At 45.8% G+C, this 21,594-nt stretch overlaps 1 protein-coding gene across 2 annotated transcripts in view; it reads right to left on the bottom strand.

Moving 5' to 3' along the window:
- The window catches only part of AGL26 (tRNA (cytidine(34)-2'-O)-methyltransferase), a 44,760-nt gene that overhangs the window by 9,631 nt on the left and 13,535 nt on the right, over positions 1 to 21,594 (bottom strand). Inside the window, exons 3-4 of one of the 2 annotated variants that reach the window (XM_086820530.1) lie at positions 11,430 to 11,498; positions 350 to 408 (exon numbers count right to left, since the gene is read on the bottom strand). In XM_086820530.1, coding sequence (XP_086676656.1) covers positions 350 to 408; positions 11,430 to 11,498 — 128 coding nt within the window. The remainder of the gene's footprint in view (positions 1 to 349; positions 409 to 11,429; positions 11,499 to 21,594) is intronic. The other variant, XM_086820531.1, reaches the window with a different exon arrangement.

Genomic DNA, 21,594 nt, shown 5'->3' with positions numbered 1-21,594 from the left:
TCCCATCCACCCACACCCCACAACTCCCGCACTCCACCTAACCCTTGTCACACCACAGCCACACATATGTGCATGTGCAAGTATATATGCACATGCATGCACGCACACCTACAATTACTCCTGCTACATCACTTTTTGGAAAAAGTGCCCTGAGAGGACACTACAAAAACACCATGTGTTAGCGCACATTCTCTTCTATGACCAAATCTAAGTTTGTAAATGGAGCCTGCATATGCTGATGTTGCAGCTTCCATTCAGAAAGTACAGTTTTGTTTTTCAACACTTTTAACATTTTGTGTGGTCACAACAAAACTACAAGTTAAAAACACCACTATAAAGCGCAGGATACGGCCAATAATCCAAGCCAGCACGCTTCAATTTTGCATCATCAATTTGAAAGCCTAGAGGCTGGCCAAAAAATAACAAATGACAAACTGCATGAAGGTTGAGAAAACAAAAAAAAATGCAAACATTCCTCAAAAGCAAGAGACATTTACATCTAATGCAGAGTGTTGACATATAAGAGCAATATGCCAAAGACATTATAATCTACCCAGCAAGAGCTATTCTGCAGCTTTAAGCAAATGGAGCAGCTGCTGGGAAAAGCTGATAATGCACGGGATGATCTGGAATGGATGTATAGCATTGGAAAGTGAGCATAGGAAGGCCTTCATATAGGGGGGTTGTTACGTCCCAACAGGTCTAGGGTTAGGGCTAGCAACGTGGACCAACTAGTGCTTAGCTCGGGCACGGGGACCCAAGGGTTCACACGTGGGCTAAGGGCGCTAGCACAATGAGGTCGAGAATCTCATAGTAACAAAAAAACCTGTTCCTAGCTTTCGAAACCTTGAAACCTCGAAACTTCAAACCAGTTTTTAAAAACCTCGAAACCTCGAAAGTACGACAGTTTTGCCCAAATTTCAGGTTTAGTTTTTCTTTTTCCCTCCCCGATTTTTCTGGGATTTTTTTGCTTTTGTTTTTCTTCCATATCCTCCTCATCACCTTCCTTCCCTCTTCTTCACCTGCCTCCCTCCTCCCCTTTTTCATCTTCTGCTACTTCTTTCACCTCTACTCCTTCCTTCATTCTCTTCTTCTCTCCTCTTCATCTTCCTTCCTCTTTTTATCCTTTGCTCAACTTCTCCTTTTCTCTTCTTCTCCTCTCTTCTTTACCATCCTTCAATGTCTCAAATCTTTCCCAATTTCTACCTTCTCTTCTTCAATTGCTTAAGAATCCTTGATTAAACCATTTGTGGCATGCCGCATCTAACCAAGCAAAATTGCCATAATGCCTCACCAAAATAAGGATGGTTTCCCGAGATGTGTAAGAAGACACCATTTTTTCATCATTACACTATGTTTTTAGCTTTCAAAACAAAACCCCAAAAACCTCAAAACGAAAAAAACCTCGAAACGTTTCTTGTGACCCGTGTTGCCAGGCGTTTCTGAAACGGTAGGTATGAAACGGGTTTCGTACGTTTTGAAACATTTCCACACAAAGTTCACCATGCTAGATGCAACTGAAAATACATGGCTCACCCAATCAAGCTGCCCTTATAAAACCGCTCTAAATTCACTCTATATTGCCCAAGGTAGGTAACCTTGGGCCTCAATAGAGCAAGGAGAGGAAGATATGTAAAAAATATTGAGCACAGAGTAAAAAGCGTGCTTCTTTGTGAGCTCTGTTAAGAAAATGTACGTAAAGCATAAAAGAAAATTACCCCTTGAATAGACCTCCACAATGTAGGCATATGCTCACTTATGGTAGTGCTATGTGTGAACAGGGCTTAACCAAGGACACTTTTTCCCATGTGGTTTTCCCCTTTGGATATCAAGTGTGAAAGGACACTCTAACATATAATATTTTGTACTTCTATATTATATGGATGTGACACACATGCAAGGGTTGACTTGCATTTTGTGAATACCACACTTTTGGCTCTCTCTCTCTCTCTCTCATTTCTGTGTGAGCTTCTCCATCTTGCACCTAACCCTAATGTGCAGGTTTGTGTGTGTGAGTGTGTGAGTCCAACACCCAACAATTGGTATCAGAGCTAGGAGCTGGGAGCTGGCCCTGAAATTCTGCCGCTGGAAGAAAACCTACAGATTTCTGTCGCTTTGCAGAATTCCGTCGTCGTCGTTCGTCCAACAATTCCGTCGACGCAGTTTCGTCTGTCGATTCCGTCCGACAGTTCCGTCGCCTCCGCCTCCGCCAGCCACCAAAAGCCGACAGCCCTAGTAGGGAGCCCACCACCACCGCTCAGCCCGCGGGCGGCACCTCCCTGCCTAGCCGGCGGCGATAGTGCGCATAAGCCCACCGCCGCCCAGCGGCACCCCTGCTCCGTCACCGTTCCGTTCTGGCCACCTTCGACGTTGCATACCGGCCGCCCAAAGCCACCGCCGACACGTCACTGCCTCGTTTCGGCCGGGCCACCGTCGCTTCTCCCCTCCGGACGCCGTCGCTGCTCCGCAAGTGCCCAGCTGTCGACTCCGGCCCGTTCCGGCCTACCGGCGACTTGCCTGCGACCTCTGTACTCGCCCTGCACCACCGCCTCCGCCTGGCCCGCCTGACCTGCGTGGACTCCGTGTGCTCCTCCTTGTCGGCACCTGCAGCTCCGGTGCACTCTGCACGCCTCCGCCTGGCTGCTGGCCCATTGACAAACGCGCCTGTATGCTCTCCACCTTTGCCTACGCTCCAGCTCCCCGTCGGCCTGCAGACAGCCCTCCACCGCCCTGCAGGGTCCCTTCAACACTTGTGCCCCGCTGCTGGCCTGTGAGCTCCCTGTCGACCCTGCGCTCCGGCGGCTCACTGTCACTCCACCTTCGCCTGCGCCTGGCTGCTGCTGCTCGAACACCGGTGCACGACCAGTACCTCGCGTGGCCAGCAACGCCCTCGACTGATCATGCTACAGGTAGGAATATGCAAATTTTGACAGAATTCTGCTCACGTAAAAATATGCAAATTTAGCAGACACTGCAGTGCGGGTCAAATACAATTTTGCAGACACTACAGTGCATGCGGTAAAGGGTTCGAGTGATTTGGGAGATTTCTCAATTTCAGGACAAATTAAAAAAATTGGGCATGTTGCTTTGCTTGCAATTTGGGGGTTTTCAAAATTGAGGTCAAAATCAGCAAATTGAACCTCTTTCAGTTGCAGAAATTTGGGGCTTTTGTGAAAATTGGCCAATTAGATGCATATTGAAGCGATTGGAGTGCATAAAAATTGGGGATTTTCAGATTGGAGCATGTAATTGCACATTACAGCTGAGATTTGTCGCGTATGTATACACATTGTGTGTAATTGGACAATTTGGTGCAGGTTTACACTTGCTTTGGTTTGCAGGCGTACATTTGCACAAGACATTTGGTTGCCTGGCAGTGCACATTGGTGCTTGGTTTGCTTGCAGGTATATTTTGTTGACATGGCACAGAATGCTACAGATGTATTTGGTGTGCTCACCCAGGAGGACAAGTTGGATGGATCTAACTACTCCCTTTGGAGTTTCATGATCCGTAATTTGCTAGTAGCCAAAGGGCTTTGGGGCATCGTGTGTGGTGATAACACACGCCCACTTACCATACAGCCAGCCACGCCTCAAAGGGGAGGTGCTCAAAGAGCTCCTAATGTAGAACTTGCTTCCACACAAGAGCAGAAGAGATGGGACTCTAGAGATGCACAGGCCATGTCATTGATAGCCCTTTCAGTGAAAAGGACTATTATTCCGCACATTCGTTCTTGCAAGACATCGAAGCTTGCATGAGACACATTGGAAGCAATGTATCAGGTACGCAACGAGGCAAGAGTTGCCTACTTGAAGAGGCAATTGGATCTTCTTTCTATGGATGAGGGTAACTCCATGGCAGATCATCTCAACAAAGTGAAAGATTTGCAGGAACAATTGCTCAACATTGATGAGGTTATCCCAGACAAACAGATGGTCACCAACACTCTTCATTCTTTACCACCTTCCTACTTGGGCTTTCACACCTCTCTCAACCTCTCAATGAGAGGAGGTGGTGATCCCGTCACTTTTGAAGAGCTAGTGGGTTTACTCTTGCAGGAAGAGCAAACAAGAGCAAACTTATCGAGCAACCGTGGTGGAGACAAGGCATTTACAGCCAAGGATAAGGGTAAAGCAAAGAGCTTTAAGCATGGGGGACAACAGTCTAGCAAGGCTGGTCATGGATAGCCCTCTTCTGGTGGTGAAAAGTCTGACAAAGGGAATGCAAACAAGCCCAAAAAGAAGGACAAATGTCACTACTGCCATAAGCCTGGACACTACATCAGTGAATGTAGGAAGCGGATTGCAAAAGAGAAAAGGAAAGAAGCAGGCAATGCAGTAGCAGACTCTTCTAATAACAAAGCACAGTAATCAGCTAATGTAATCCAAGAAGTGTACACTTTTTTGGTCACATGCACTAGTGGCACACCAGACACTGATATGTCTTGCATTGCATCTGACAGACAGAATGCATCATGGTATTTTGATAGTGGTGCTTCGAGCCACATCACTTCATGCAAAGATGTATTTCAGCACTTGGTTTATGCTTCAAATGGCCGCACTGTATCATGTGCAGATCATACCACATATCCAGTAAAGGAAATTGGCAATGTCATACTTATTGCAACCAATGGTGCCAATATTTGTATGAAAAACGTATTGTATGTTCCAGGGATAAAGAAAAATCTGCTCTCCGTCTCAGCCATAAATGACCAAGGTTTAAAGGTTGAATTTGAAGACGGGAAGTGTTTGGTAAAAGACCCATCAAAGGGTTATGAAATAGTCACTTCTGGAACACGATACAAAGGCTTGTATAAGCTGGATAGCTATGACAAGCGTACTTATGATGCAAATACAGTGGCTGCCCACACTCCTGCTATGCATGAGGCAGAGCTATGGCATGCTTGTTTTGGGCATGTAAATTTTCGGAGTTTGATGCTTTTGCAAAAGCATCATATGGTTGACAATATGCCGCCTCTTGAGTCTCCACCAAGACATGTATGTGAGGGGTGTATTTTGGGAAAGATGCAACGAAAACCATTCCCCAAAGATGGAGCTGTTAGAGCTGAAAGTAAATTATAGCTCATACATAGTGATGTATGTGGTCCAATGCGGACACCATCCATAGGGGGGCATCTTTACTTCGTCACATTCATTGATGACTACTCCAGGTTTACTTGGGCTTACCCCTTGAAAGCGAAAGCAGATGTGTATACATGCTTTCGACACTTTGTAGCAATGGCTAAAAATATGTGTGGATGTAAAGTCCAAACACTCCGCTCAGATAGAGGTGGAGAATGCATGTCAAATGCATTCAAGGATTATATACTTCAAAAGGGCATCAAACACCAATGTATTGTGCCTTATACACCGCAGCAGAATGGTGTAGCTGAAAGGAAAAATAGATCTCTCATGGAGATGGCAAGATACATGGTGAAAGCACAAAAGTTGCCTTACAAATTTTGGATGGAAGCTATAATGTGTGCAACTCATGTGTTGAACAGGTGTCCAATAAAAGCTTTGAAAACCATAACACCATTTGAGGCTTGGTATAGCCGAAAACAGTGGACTATATGCGTACATTTGGGTGTTTGGCATATGCACATGTGCCAGAACAACTCCGAACAAAGCTAGATGACAAAGCAATTAAATGCATTTTTGTGGGCTACAGCAATGAGAGCAAAGGTTACCGTCTTTATAATCCAAATACACGAAGGATTTTTGTAAGTAGAGATGTGGTATTTGCTGAAAATTCAGAACAGCCCATGGACAGCTTGTATAAAAGCAATGATACAGGCATACAGGACATGTTTGATGGACTTTTACCCATTGCAATTAGGGGGGATTCAGATCAGCCAGCCCCTACACAAGAAAATCCTCATGTAGAACATGTGGAACAGCCAACCATTCAGTCCCCTTCTATGGAAGAAGCGGAAGATCTTGTCAAGGAAGAGCAAACAGTCATAGACACAGCCAAGTCAGTGCCAAGATGGTTGCTGAAAACTTTGCAAGAAAGCAAACTTGCAGCTCCACTCACAGGTAGAACAAGGGCTAGTTCCAGCCATGCTTTGAATATACATCGTGGAGAGTCTGCATTAGCAATGGGTGGTCTCTTTGATTCAGAAGAGCCTTCTTCTTATGAAGAAGCACAAGAGAATGAGCATTGGTTGCAAGCTATGCAAGCTGAAATTTCTTCTATCATGAAGAACAATACATGGGATCTTGTGGAATTGCCCAAAGGCAAACATGTCATTGGAACAAAGTGGGTGTACAAAGTCAAAAGAAAGTCTGATGGTACTATTGACAGGTACAAAGCAAGACTTGTGGCTAAAGGCTACTCCCAGAAAAAGGGAACAGATTATGAAGAAACTTTTGCTCCTACTTCGAGAATGACCACAGTGATTGCATTGGCTGCACATAAAGGATGGATAGTGCATCAATTGGACATCAAAACTGCATTCTTAAATGGGGATTTACAAGAGGAAGTATATGTAAATCAGCCCATTGGTTTTGTAGTTCCTGGTGAAGAACATAAAGTATGCAGGCTACACAAAGCATTGTATGGGTTGAAGCAAGCTCCAAGAGCTTGGTATGATAAGGTACATGCTCATCTAACCAGCCAAGGTTATGTGAATAGTCCAGCTGAAAGCACATTGTATGTAAAGAAAACCGATGCCGATATTCTCATAGTCATCTTATATGTAGATGACATGCTCATTACAGGTACTAGCAAAGCACAAATTTCAGATTTCAAAGCTGATTTGAAAGCTGAATTTGATATGTCAGATTTGGGGCCTTTACATTACTATCTCGGCATACAGTTTATGCATACAGATGATGGCATTGTTATGCAGCAAACTAAGTATATAAAAAGTTTGCTAAAAAGGTTTCACATGGATGAATGTAAGCCCATTTCTACTCCGGTAGAACCAGGTGTACGGCTTACTATGCATGATATTGGAGAACCTTTTGAGGCCGGCATTTACAGCCAGGCAGTGGGATGCCTCATTTACTTGTGTAATACGAGGCCAGACATATCTTTTGGGGTGTCTTTGTTGAGCAAATTCATGCACAACCCAGGCAAAAGCAGTCAAACGCATTTTTCGTTATCTTAAGGGTACCCTCGATCTTGGTTTGTTCTATCCCGGGGGGGCAGCTTGCAGCTTTATGCATTCAGTGATTCAGATTGAGCTGGTGATTATGATACCAGGCAATCCACCAGTGGGAATTGTTTTTTTCTTGGCAGTTCATGCATATCTTGGTTGAGTAAAAAGCAACCCACTTTTGCCACATCTACTTGTGAGGCTGAGTACAGGGCAGTCTTTACAGCTACAGTAGATTGTGTATGGTTGAGGAGACTATTGGCTGATCTTCGTGAGTGTTAGACACCCACCACCATTCTCACTGATAGCCAGAGTGCTATGGCCGTGGCACGAAATCCAATATTTCATGCACGTACCAAGCACATTGAGATTCATTATCACTATGTCAGAGAGAGGCTACATGCAGGGAGATCAGTTTATCTTACTGCCCTACACAGGATAATGTTGCAGATCTATTCACAAAGGCTTTACCTCGAGAAAAGTTTGAAGCTTTCCGCAAAGCTTTGGGCTTACTCTCATACAGAGAGTGATCTGCTACCTTGTACAGGTTCACACTTCCACTACAGGGAGGATTTGTAGGCATATGCTCACTTATGGTAGTGCTATGTGTGAACAGGGCTTAACCAAGGGCACTTTTTTCCATGTGGTTTTTCCCTTTGGATATCAAGTGTGAAAGGACACTCTAACATATAATATTTTGTACTTCTATATTATATGGATGTGGCACACATGCAAGGGTTGACTTGTTGTAATACCACACTTTTGGCTCTCTCTCCCTCTCTCTCATTTCTGTGTGAGCTTCTCCATCCTGCACCTAACCCTAATGTGCAGGTTTGTGTGTGTGAGTGTGTGAGTCCAACACCCAACACACAAGACCCAAGGACACCAAGGATGACATGGGGATTTCACAGGCGCACTATCATTGGCCAGTTGGTACACATACCGTCAAGAAACATGCAGGGAACTGTCTCTCGAAAACGCACACAGAAAAAATGTACAAAATAATGGCAATGTGGTCAAGGGCATTATTAAAATCAGACTGAAAAAAAAAACGTGTTTCATATAGTATGAAACGTTCGAAACGTTTCGTACATTTCCACCAGGTACGAAACGCGTTTTTATGCAACATTACTTGTGACTAAAGTCGAGATTGGCTAAGAGCTTATAATTAATAGCCTAGGGCCAATAAATGGCTAAAAGCTTATAAATGAAGCGACGGTCAATAATAGCCAAGGTATTGCTATATAAGTAACTTTAGGGGAACTTAAGAGTCATTGAGGTATCCACACGATAGATAGGAGGGCTACCAGGGACATGCAAGACCTCATGGCAGGTGGGTGGTTCAGCCTAGTGGTATGGGACGCTAGGTTGGGACCATCGGTACCTAGCAGACGATCAGACCTCAAGTTCAGGGGTGCGTTCGGAGGACCCTTAGATTGGGACCATCGGTATCTCGCAGACGACGATCAAACCTCAGGTTGCGGTCGGAGGACCCTACAATCGGGTGGTGAGTCGCTAGCCACAATCTATCATGATCATGCGATGCATGTGATGTCAGGTCTATGAAAGCTCGTTAGGGTTTCGATTCTAGGTCAAATGATCGTTGGGCTTGGTCTATGCCATATAGAGACCTTTTGCAACTTTAAGTTCATTCCAATTTAGTGGGGTGAAAAGTAGCTAAAAGCCATATGTTGTCTTCAGGCTGTTTGAGAACTTGGAATATACACAAAAAATAATGGTGGGGAGTTTTATGCTTACCCTAAAGTAGATGTGAGTATCAACTGGTTATGTGTGAAAATACAATCTCTGTTCAGTCTTAGATGAGGATTGAATAGAGGAGATCTTGTGGTTAGAATATTGTACTTACACTACATGGCATTATGACTTGGTTGCGCATTAAGTAGACTAGTATTTGCTGACAACTAATGCAAGATGCCATTTGGTATGACAGTTGAGTTGTGTTGTGGGTCTGTGCCAGGCTTGATACGGTAGAGCTTGTTGCACTTTAAGACTGGATGTCTTATTGGGATTTAGCTCTTGGATGAGAGTTGGATTGATAGTAAGTAATTGGATCTTTGTAGTCTTACACTGATCTAGGTAAGAGGCAACAGACTTGAGTAGATGCTATGGACGGATGTCCGAATCAAGGCTTACATAGACTTGTCTCCTTATGCATTCACAAGGATGTGAATTGAACACGAGGAGGGAAATATGTTACGTCTCAACAAGCCTAGGGTTAGGGCTAGGGACGTGGACCAGTGTTGCATAGAAACGCGTTTCTTACTTAATGGAAACGTACGAAATGTTTCGAACGTTTCGTACTTTATGAAACTTGTTTTTTTGCAACCCAATTTTAACAATACCCTAGACCACATTGCCATCATTTCGTATGTTTTTTCCGTGCGTGTTTTCCAAAGGCAGTTCCTTGCCCGTTTCTCAACGGTATGTGTACCAGTTGGCCAATGATAGTGTGCCTGTGAAAGCCCTGTGTGCTCCTTGGTGTATATACGTTTTCTCCGCAGAGCTCACACAGAAGCACGCTTTTTACTATGTGCTCAATATTTCTTGCATATCTTCCTCCTCTTGCTCTATTGAGGCCTAAGGCTACCTGCCTTGAGTAATATAGAGTGAATTTGGAGCATTTTTACAAGGGCAACTTGATTGGGTGAGCCATATATTTTCAATTGCATCTAGCATGGTGAACTTTGTGTGGTCCCTTATAAGTTATGTCATAGGACTAAATACATATTTTTTTTGTATATTCCAAGTTAAAAATATAAATATTTTTTGAAACCTTTTTGGACCCATTTCTTACCTTTTAGGAAACGTTTCAAAACGTATGAAACCCGTTTCATACCTACCGTTTCAGAAACATTTGGCAACACTGACGTGAACTAACCCAAGTTAGGGTTAGTGCTTAGATGGGGAGTGGGTGTTGGAGATTAGAGTTAATCACAAGAGTTGAACAAGAGAGATTAGCAAGTGGACACGAGATACGCTGAAAGATTAAGCATACTTGTATTATAATATTTGGTCCTTTTTACAGGAGAGACCCCCTTTACAAAGGTGAAGTTTATGTTGCCACCACATATGCCACATATCAAACATGATGCCAAGTGTCCCTAACAGGTGTCACTTTGCCACGCATCAATGCTTACATAAAATCCTTTTAAGAGTTTCACACAAAGAACTTACACACTCTAGCAATTGTTCACACATTATTTAGAGCCTAAGCTTACACACACTAGAGTGCTAGTTTACACAAATCACCTAGTGCTAGCACTTGTTTATTCCCACATTAATCACTATTAATATTAAACATTCCCCCCCATAGTGATAGTGTGGCTAGAAAGCCCAATCATCCTCAACTATTGACTAGGTTTGCTTTTTCATTTGGTTGCGTTGTGTTTCTTTTCATCGGACGTAGAAGTAGCAGAGTTTGCAGAGTCTTCATCAGCTTTCAGCTTTGCAAGTCTCTATTGACACTCTTCGATGTAGTGCCCTAGCTTGTGGCAGTAATGACTCTTTCCTTTCTTCTTCTTGGTGTCACCCTCTGAAGAGTCCACTTTGCCTTTGTCCCTAGAGAAGAAGGCTTGGTCTCCTCTGTTTGCATCACCCCTGGATCTATTCTTCCTTCTCTGCTCCTCATAGAGAAGATTCATAAACCTTGCCAATAAAGTTCCACACCTAATTGACATAATATTCATTGGTTATAAAAGGTGCCTCTGGTCTTTCAAGTTCACACACACAACTGATAATATGTAATCGAGGTCCACCAGGTCACGGATAACTACAGAAATCCTCCATCCTGGATAACCCAGTCTATTAGAGATAACTAGGCCCAACAAGATTCAGGCCCTGGACCTCAACAAAGAGATTTAACCACTCACCCACCATGAGTATATGACCCGCATCTTGACCAGACCTTGTGAAAAGAACCTTAGATACCTCTGATGGCCGAATGGTAGGCCTGGCATACATTGTGCGTTTCCTTGGCATTTGCCCCGAAAAATTGAGAAGCCAGCCTTACAAACCATAGTTTTGGTGGCATTATCTTTACAAAATTCAAAACATGATACTTGTTTGTCAGTTTATTTGTCCTTACTTGCAAAGCCAGCCTTAGAAACCATTGTCCTCTATTATGGAGACAGTTTTCAAGCAACTATAGGGATCGAGATCATATGATGCAAGCAGTAATTCAAGCTGACTTGCCCCACCAGGACCCAAAAGTAGGAGCAGATAAACTTCAATTGCACACATCCGCATGCTGCAAAGAGCTTAGTAGCCATGAAAAAAGTGCACAGAATGCACACCCGAGCTTGTCACCTCAATAAGATGCAGACCCACAGAGGCAGCAGCACATGTCCTTGCTATAGAGCCAGTATTTCCAGCAATCTGCACTCAAGAGGACCCACCACAACCACACACAAAAAAGGTAAGGAGTTCAGCATCATTCTAAAGTAAGGCTGACGTGAATGAATGTAGATTTAAAATCCAAAAAGCATATCGTGATTCAAAACATGTCCAGATAAACACCAATAAAACTTACATCAATGAATGAACATTTCAAAGCATTCCCTTATCGACATCAAAAAAACAAATCCCAACTACATCTAGCTACACACACGTGCGCGTGCACATGAGTGGCCAAAAGATACAAGAGCCATCAATGTGTGAGAAACTAGAACTATCTCATGAGGTGCTTGTAGATCATTGTATTGTGTTTTGCAAGACTACTCCATATATGTCCCCTATTGTCTAGTGTCCGGCTACCCAAAATTACAGTCCATCAGCCCAAACATGCCCTCTGAACCTGCCTAAAAAGATGGCTCACTGGTAAGACAGATCCATGTGCATCCCTGAATGGGCATGCGCACTACATAGGGATAAGCACTTATGAGCCAATAAATCACTCATATAGCGCTTGGGCTAATAATAAAGCAAAAAAGTACATTTATAAATATAGTACCTTGCCAATAACTGCTCATAAGTCACTTATTCTCTATGCAACCCATTCTAGGCAGCCCCAGGTATAAGCCTAGCCTCAACATACACACCAAACATGCTATAACCTTTAGGGTCATAACATACTCCCTCCAAACTACCCACTCATCCGTTGGAGCAAAAGTCGGGGAGATGAAATGATTCTCTTAACATCATAGCCAAGCTAGTATTGGAAATTATAGTGATGGACAGTTTGTGATTGATGGGGAGCATGGACCATTGATAGTTTGATGAGTTCACATTGTATGGTTCTTGGTACAAAGGTTATTTTATTTGGTCAAATGTAAAAGAAGAATCGTCAAAAAGGTGAAGTTGGATGCATAGAGATTGCATTTATCGACGTCAAGGAGGTGGATGAGATCTACAGATATTCATTGGGTATTGATTCAGGAAAGGAGCACCTCACCAAAGCTCGGGAAGCATATGTTAGAAGTCATCTCCTGTCTATTTGTATACACCAGGGCCTTTGTTGTGGGTGTGCCCGCCCTTATGAGGTGTTTTACCATTTTTCCACTCTCCCCGTATTTTTCCCTATTTTTTCCCATTTTTCCTAGTGGTGGGAGGGCTGCCAGATGATGCCAGGAGCACCCCAGTGCTGGCCGACTGGATCTTCATCAGTCGTGGGTTTCAGGGCTGCTGGCCGACTGCTTTTTATCAGTCGTGGGCATCAGTATGCTGGCCGACTGCATTTATGCAGTCGTGGGATTTTTCTCCAGTCGTAGGCACTCTTGCTGCTGGCCGACTGCCCTATCTGGGATGAATATATAGCCCCTCAGCCCCTACCACTTTCTCATTCAGTTTTTCCGGGATCTTGTGACACACCTATCTCTTTGTGTTTCTTGTGCTGTTTATTTTCTGCGGTCTACTTGCTCTTGTCTACCCAAGTTTGGTTATCATTTCTGCTGCATATTCTGACATGGTATCAGAGCCCTAGGCTCTAGGAGATCTTGGGCGTTTTTCTGAGCAAGAGGGGGAGCAACAGGTTGCTGATTGGTGGACTGTTTCGGGCTGAACGGGAAGAGAAGGTGCAAGAGGAAGGCGGGCAAAAGTGCTGGACAGCCACTTGCAGATTTTCAGATTTTTTTTTTTCCCACCCACCCACCCTTTCAGGTTACTCTCCGCGATGGCAGATTTACTAGAGATGGCTGAGAAGCACGTGAAGATTCCGACTCTCCCCACGTTCCCAGTGGATCGTCAGTTGGACGGGTCCAATTACGGCATCTGGAAGGTCATGATGGAGTCGGTTCTGGAGTCATATGACCTTGCTGATTTTATTATCATAGGGGTGCCACGGCCGGAAGCTGAGGAAGGGGAGTTATTATCGACGAGGAAGGACCGAGAGGCACAGGCACACATGTGGGATCGTGTCAACGCCAGGGTCCGGTCGTTTATTTTCCTCAATTGCACACCACAGGTGATCAATCATGTGAAGCACATGACGCTGGCGAGAGGCATATGGGAGCACTTGGCTTCTTTGTATAACAGGGTGTCACCCATGAAACGGATATCCTTGGAAGTGCAGATGCGGGTTATGAACCCTGCAAAGTCTTCGACGATGCGGGAACACATTAACAAGCTGCAGGCCCTTCAGCAGGAAGTCCTTCAAGCTGGGAAAGAGATATCATCCAAAGATATGGCCATCACGTTACTTTCCCACTTGCCTGGTCAGTATTCTGCTTTCTATTCCTCGTTGATCACGAGTGGCAAGCTCAGCACCATTACTTGGGAGGAGCTTGTGCCAATGGTCTTGGACCAGGAGGAACGTTTCACGAACCCTCCTCACGGCGGAGGTTCGGAGGCCTTAACTGGCCAACGGTCGAAAGGCCGTAATACCAACAAGGGCAAAGAGAAGGCTTCACCAGAGAAGTCTTCTGAGAAGAAGCCTGATCCAGAACGAGAGAAGCTGAAGGCCGAAAGATCTTGTAATGATTGTGGCGAGAAAGGCCACTACTGGAGGAAGTGCCCTAAGCGGACAGGGAAGAGTGCTGATTCCTCAGCCTTAGTTGCGAAGACTCCGGCATTTGTGCACTTAGAGATGGTGGACTCTGACGCTTCATCATCTTCGAGCGAGGAGGCAGTTGGCTTCACCGCGAAGGATACCCGGGAATGGATTCTCGACAGTGGTGCTTCCGGGCACATGACTCCATCCCGTGACTTCTTTCTGGATCTTAAACGCCAGTCAGGTCGTATCTTTATTGGCGATAACTCCACTATTCCGATACATAGTGAGGGCCGGATGGAGATTATTCCCGACGGCAAGGGGGGCAAGCATGCTTCCCGTGTTCTTTATGTCCCTGCTCTCGGTTTTCATCTTCTGTCAGTGCATGAGGTATGCAAGACTGGCTTTCGGGTGGAATTTGAGGAGCATTCAGTTGCTCTAAGGGACCGTGAGACAGGCAAAGTTGTTTGGGAAGGCAGTGTGGAGAATGGCATCTACAAGCTCTCTGCACTCTCCTCATTGACAGGCTCTCAGGTCGGAGATTTGTGGCACTTTCGTTTTGGCCACTTAAATGTGGATGCTTTGCGGCGCGCCTTCCGGGACCAGATGGTGGTTGGCTTGCCAGATGTTGGTAATAGGCAAGGACGCTGCAGTTCTTGCATACGTGGTAAGCAGCACAGGGAATCCTTTCCGAAGCAGGCTTCCAGGCGGGCTTCGAAACCATTGGAGTTGATTCACACTGACTTGTGTGGACCACAACAGATACCATCCTTGGGAGGATCTCTCTACTTCATGCTGTTTGTTGATGATTGTACCAAATTCACGTGGGTCTACTTTCTTTCCCAGAAGGACCAGGCTTTTGCTCGGTTCAAGGATTGGCACGTGATGGTGGAGAAAGAGTCTGGATTTCAGGTCAAGACTCTCAGGGCTGACAAAGGAGGTGAATTCTCCTCGACTATATTTTTCCGGTTTTGTGCAGATAATGGCATCAAGAGGGAATTGGCCAATACCGGATCGCCTTCGGAGAATGGAGTTGTTGAACGTAAGAACAGGACTGTGGTAGAGGTGGCGAGGACCATGCTGGAGCATCGTGATCTTCCTCGTCCACTTTGGGGTGAGGCTATGGCAACGGTTGTCCATACCATTAACCGCTCTCCGACGACTTCTGTACCCCATATGACTCCATTTGAGGCATATTTTGGCAGGAAACCCGATGTCTCGCACTTCCGTGTCTTTGGGAGTGACGCGTATGTACATATTCCGAAGAAGCAGAGGGGGAAGCTTGACTCCAAGTCCCGCAAGCTGGTATTTGTGGGGTATAACTCTCTTTCCAAGGGATACAGGTTGTATGATCCAGAGAGGAACGGAATGTGGTCTTTGACGAGCATGTTCCAGCATCCACTGTTGAGGAGCCGCCACTTCTTGGAGATCCAGAGGAGTCTGATGATGATTCCCAGTCTACTACTCCAGTTGATCCACCTCAGTCATCACAGGAGGTTGAGCCCGCAACTGGAGTTGAGCCCCGCGACCACAGGAGGCTCCACGATCTGTTCGAGTACCCAGGTGGTTGTTAGACACCCTTCGGGAGTCAGGTGTCACAAAGCTACCCTCCGAGTGGACCACAGAGAACGGCCCTCGAAGATCACATCGAGTCCGAGATAAAAGCAACACGGCGGAGCTTCTTCAGGTGAACTATGCTTTGATGTCTCGTATCATGCGGGACAAAGAGCCCACTTCCGTAAAGGAAGCCCTTTCACAGGATACTTGGAGGAAAGCCATGCAGGTGGAACTTGATGCCATCGAGAAGAAGAACACTTGGGAGTTGGTACCGAGGCCGTCGAAGCGGTCAGTCATTGGTGTCAAATGGGTCTTTAAGACCAAGTACGCGTCTGATGGGTCGGTGGACAAACACAAAGCCAAGCTTGTGGCTAAAGGTTATGCTCAGCGGCCAGGCATCGACTACGAGGATACCTTGCACCGACAGCGCGGATGACCACGATTCGGACCGTTCTTGCCCTTGCTTCTTCTCAGAGGTGGCCCATGTACCAGATGGATGTAAAATCTGCGTTCCTTAATGGTGACCTGCAGGAGGAGGTGTACGTTGAGCAGCCTCCAGGCTTTATTGTTCCAGGATCGGAACGGATGGTTTACAGGTTACGTAAGGCCCTGTATGGTCTTAAGCAAGCTCCCAGGGCTTGGAATCAGAAGATTGATACCTTCTTTATTCGGACTGGATTTCAGAGATCGGTTGCAGATCCGAACCTGTATCTCTTTCGGGAACGCGGCATGGTCACACTTATCATCCTTTATGTGGATGATCTCATTCTCACCGGCGGTCATGTGGAGCACATTGGAGTGACGAAGGCTGCCTTGTCAAAGGAGTTTGAGATGACCGACTTAGGCTTACTCCACTTCTTCTTGGGATTGGAGATCTGGCAGACCCAGAGGGGGTTTTTCGTCTCTCAGCAACGGTATGTTCATGAGTTGCTTGAGGCCTTTGGGATGGAGAACTGCAAGCCTATTACTTCGCCGATGGACCCGAACACAAAGTTAACCGTTACAGATCCTTGTGAGCCAATTGATGCCTCGCAGTACCGGTTGGTTCATTGATCTGGTTGCTGAACACCACATTGGACTTGAGCTTCTCCGTGGGGCTGTTGAGCTCTTTTATGCAGACGCCATTGAAGACTCATTAGGACGCAGGATTGCGGATCTTGCGGTATCTGCAGAGTACGAAGGATCTGGGACTCTTTTACATAGGAGGGAATGGAGTCAAGCTCCAAGGTTGGAGTGACTCAGATTGGGGAGGAGATCCAGACACGAGGAGATCTACTTCAGGATACACTTTTACCCTCGGCTCCGGAGCAGTTTCTTGGAGCAGCAAGAGGAGCCTACTATTGCCCTTTCTTCGACAGAGGCAGAGTATCGGGCTGCTTGTGGTGCTGCTTGTGAGGTTGTATGGCTGCGGAGGCTGCTAGGCGAGATTGGGTTTCCACAGAGGGAGCCCACAGTCATCCAGTGCGATAACCAGAGTTGTATAGCTATTGCTCGGAACCCGGTCTTCCATGCCCGGACCAAGCACATAGAGATACAGTATCACTTTGTACGTGAGAAGATCTTGGCGGGTGACATCTTGCTACTTTATTGTTCGACGGAGGACAATGCGGCGGACCTCTTCACGAAGTCTCTACCTCAGGCTACGCTCAAGCGGCACTCCAGCTCCCTTGGGTTGGTTTCACAGCCAGGAGCTGAGAGGGGGTGTTAGAAGTCATCCCTGTCTATTTGTATACACCAGAGCCTTTGTTGTGGGTGTGCCCGCCCTTATGAGGTGTTTTACCATTTTTCCACACTCCCCGTATTTTTTCCTATTTTTTTCCATTTTTCCTAGTGGTGGGAGGGCTGCCAGATGATGCCAGGAGCACCCCAGTGCTAGCCGACTGGATCTTCATCAGTCGTGGGCTTCAGGGCTGCTGGCCGACTGCTTTTTATCAATCGTGGACATCAGTATGCTGGCTGACTGCATTTATGCAGTCGTGGGATTTTTCTCCAGTCGTGGGCACTCTTGCTGCTGGCCGACTGCCCTATCTGGGATGTATATATAGCCCCTCAACCCCTACCACTTTCTCACAGTTTTTCCGGGATCTTGTGTATAGAGAAGAGTTTACACACCTATCTCTCTGTGTTTCTTGTGCTGTTTATTTTCTGCAGTCTACTTGCTCTTGTCTACCCAAGTTTGGTTATCATTTCCGCTATATATTCTGACAGCATACACCAAGCAAGCCAACAAGTCTAGAAGAGATGTCAACTACAAAGAAGGGGATTGGGTGTATCTCAGGATCATGAAGCAGAGATTGAAGCAAGCGAGCAAGTGTTGTCCCAAGCTCTCCTTTCGAAGCTTTGGCCATTTTCCGATCATCAAAAAGATGATTGATGTCTCCATGAAGCTCAAGCTACCAGATAGTTGGACCATGCACAACGTCTTCCATGTTTCTTGGTTGGAGCCATATGTTGACCAGCTTTGTAGGTGGTCTCAGATGAGCAACAACCTGGGATGGTTGACAAAGCCAAAGTCATCAAGCCCGAGCAAATTCTCCTCCACAAATGGAAGTATGGTTCTAGTGGTAGACAGAGAAAGTTCTACACGAAGTACAAGGACCGAGGCACTCATGAAGTCGTATGGCTAGATAAAGAGTTCTTCCAAGGGTAACCTCAGATATTGTCGCACTACTTGGAAGCCATGAACCTGCCGCCAAGCTAACCATGAGGAAATGTCACATGCACCCTACACTGAGGTGCTATGTGACACGATGGCTCATCATTCAATGTGTAACATTGTACATCATTAGTATCTTTTTAGGAACATTTGTCGTATGATGTGGCCACATTGTGAGCCCTAGTCCACACACGAGTTATGTAGGTCAACCTCCCAACCTTAGATGTCAGGATCAGTCCCATAACCCACTTGGAGAACAAAGCATACAAGTCATCTGAGGGTAGACTTCAGCCCACCTCTCCTCCAAAGTGTATGTTCTGAGTACCGACATGGACTGCATGTGGTAGAGTGAACATGATGCCTAGTTGGTTGGGTACTTATGTCTACGCCAAGGGTCATGTGATCTAACATCTCATTGGCAAAGGGCTGTGTCTACGCCAACTGTGGATGGAATTCATTCATGGAAGGGTAGTAGCCCTGGTGAGTAATTCTGTGAACTCATGGAAGGGTGGTAACCCTCGTAAGTGTTTCATGGACTCATGGAAGGGTTGGTAACCTTGGTGAGTGTTTCGTGAACTCATGGAAGGGTTGGTGACCCTGGTGAGTGAAGTCTGGTGGAAGAGGAAATCTAGGCGAGCATGTATAGTATCATGGAAGGGTCGTTGCCCTGGTGAACCATATGGACATGTGAAGCATGTTTAGCTTGGGCATGCCTATGGATCATAAGAGTGGTGCTCTTATGCAGTCCAATGGCATGGCAAGACATTTTTGTGGCTATGTATTCTGCTTCTTTTATTTTTGCAAGTACCTAAAGCTACTTATGGATTTATGGATATTTGGGACACAGTTGGCTCTTGTGCCTGTGTCTAGTTATTATTAGAGTTATGGACTCAGGATATGGCTAAAGTTAATTTCTTGATACAGTTGGCTCTTGTGCCCATATCTAGCTTTGCATCGTGGATCTGGACTTACGGCTTTAATGCCGGAATTATGAAATACTGTTGATTGGCATTGCATCTGCTATACTTGAGGCATGGTGGAGTCAATCCATTAGATGCATTAAACCAATGCATATATAAAAACATTTAGGGTTATGGTCACATGGGCCAGCCCATTGGGCAGCCCCTGAGGACCAACCAAGTCATGTCCTATGCCTCGCATATGGTGCCAAGCATCATAGGCAATCCCTATAAACCCTATCGGCTAGGTGTAATTACAAGTTGGCCATCATCAGAAGGTACCACATCAGCCAGGCCTCACATGAAAAAAGCACAAGCATTTATTGCTTATTTTAGCAAGCCATGGGCATTTAATGCTGGCCGACAGCGGTTGCAACCACCAACCAACAGCTTGTAGACACTATAAAAGCAATCCCTTAGTCTCTTGCAAAAATCATCTCCTAAAGAGTTCATCAAGCATCTTAGTGATGCATGTGTGCCTTAAAGCCTTCGGGCTTTCTAGAGCATAGAATTCAGCCAGCATATATGCATATCCTCAACAGATTTGGACTTGCATACGTGGCCTATAGTGCTATTGGGTCAACATATGGTTCAATCAAATTTCCAGTCTTTTGCGTCCTTGCATTTGGCAGTCCATAGTCACCATTCACATCATTGTACAAGTTCTCCAAAGTAATACGAGCAAATACTTTTGCTTACAGAGGGGGTCCTTCAATTGATAATTGGGACCCAATCTAGTGTCGACTCTTATCTTCTCTCTCAACTCTTCTCTCTTAAGTAAAGTGGATTGCGTAAACTCACACGTTTAAAGACAGCTTTGTTGCATGTCACAACGGTCAACCTATTGCGTGCTAAATCTAAACAAGCTGACAATTAAGAGCAAGTTCTAGATGCCTCGAATTGATTTTATCCTAGAGAGGTTGAATGAAGCCAAGGTGTTTTCGAAGCTTGACCTAAAAAGTGGATACAATCACAAACGGATTGTCGAAGAGGACATCCCAAAGACAAGCCTTCCACACTGAACAGGCCCACTATGAGTTTGTGCTCATGCCCTTCCGCCTGACAAACCGGCAACATTTAACTGCATGATGATGCGTGTGTGTGACAAACCAGCCCAAAGGGGTGCTGGTCGGTTGAGGCTGGCCGACCACACCAATCCATGCTTTATATAAACATTTCCATCAACACGTTAACTTACGCAATCTGATCATCAACTCAGCTTGGCTACACAATCCACACGTCGCCATCATAACCATTCCGCATCAATCATCGTGGACATCAACCAAGACTCCAACGAGCCACACTATAATCTGTGCATGCACACAAGCTGCGGCCCGGCTGTATCAAACCAACATCATCATCTCATCTGCGTCAACCTTGCGCACACAAAGCTGCCGTCGGCTCCAACACTGCAGCAGCCCGGCCAACTCAATATTCATCAACGCAATCATCATATTGATCATCACCACTACAGCAGCCCTACGCAGCACACCACTACAGCAGCCCGGCTCTGCCCACATCATCGTGCTTCAACACAGATCATCATTGAGCAACCACCAATCCAGTGCGACGTTCCTGCCCCTGCTTCATCATTCAGTCGCAGGACTCTTCCTCTGTTGCTACAGCCTTATCATCAGTGTTCTGCTCCCACTGTATCCAGGCTGCCGCCCTGTCGTGTGCAACCACCCTGCCTCTTGTGCAGTCCTGCATTTGCAGCCTTCAATCTCTACACACTTGGAGTGCCACTGTCGTTCTCGATGGGAGCCTTTGTCACCAACCGAACCTCTTGCTTCAACTTCGTCTTTGCTTCCTCGCCAGTCTTCTACTCAGAGTCACCTCACATCAAAGGGCCTCTTGTGCTGGATTACTTCATCATTATATATACACTCATTCATCCATTTCATGCTATGTTGATTTGCTATGATCCCTCGCACATCTGATCCTTTTCCCTCACATGGTATCAGAGCTATCGTGAGCAAAGGGATTGAAGACCTCGAGAGCAAACAGCATGGATCATCTACCCATGATTCCGGAGGACCAGCCCTTGTAACCTGAAGTTGATTCTCCTGACTCAGATCTGGACCACACGGAGGATGGGACTTCTTGCTCATTGGAGAGCCTTGTTCGAGGTCTTACCTTGGGAGACAACCAGCCTATCTACACCTACTCACCCTCTACACCTTTGGCATCTCGACCTTCCTCTCCGAGCTTATCAGACTTCGCTTCCAAAGGGGGGTACATGCCTACATCCAGTGTGCCAGTACTAGACCCCGGTATCCAGCCTCATCTGGAGAGCCCTGCAGCGTAGTCTAGCCAACAGCCTAGACTTCGGTTTGGTTCTCTCTCTCAAGGAGGACAAGTACCACCATGGTCGTC

This window comes from Cibotium barometz, chromosome 26 (genome assembly GCF_041138505.1).
Source record: "Cibotium barometz isolate CiBa-2024 chromosome 26, ASM4113850v1, whole genome shotgun sequence".
In the NCBI taxonomy this organism is placed as follows: domain Eukaryota; kingdom Viridiplantae; phylum Streptophyta; class Polypodiopsida; order Cyatheales; family Cibotiaceae; genus Cibotium; species Cibotium barometz.
The sequence above is the reverse complement of the archived record's forward strand: the minus strand, read 5'-3'. Positions and strand labels throughout refer to the sequence as shown.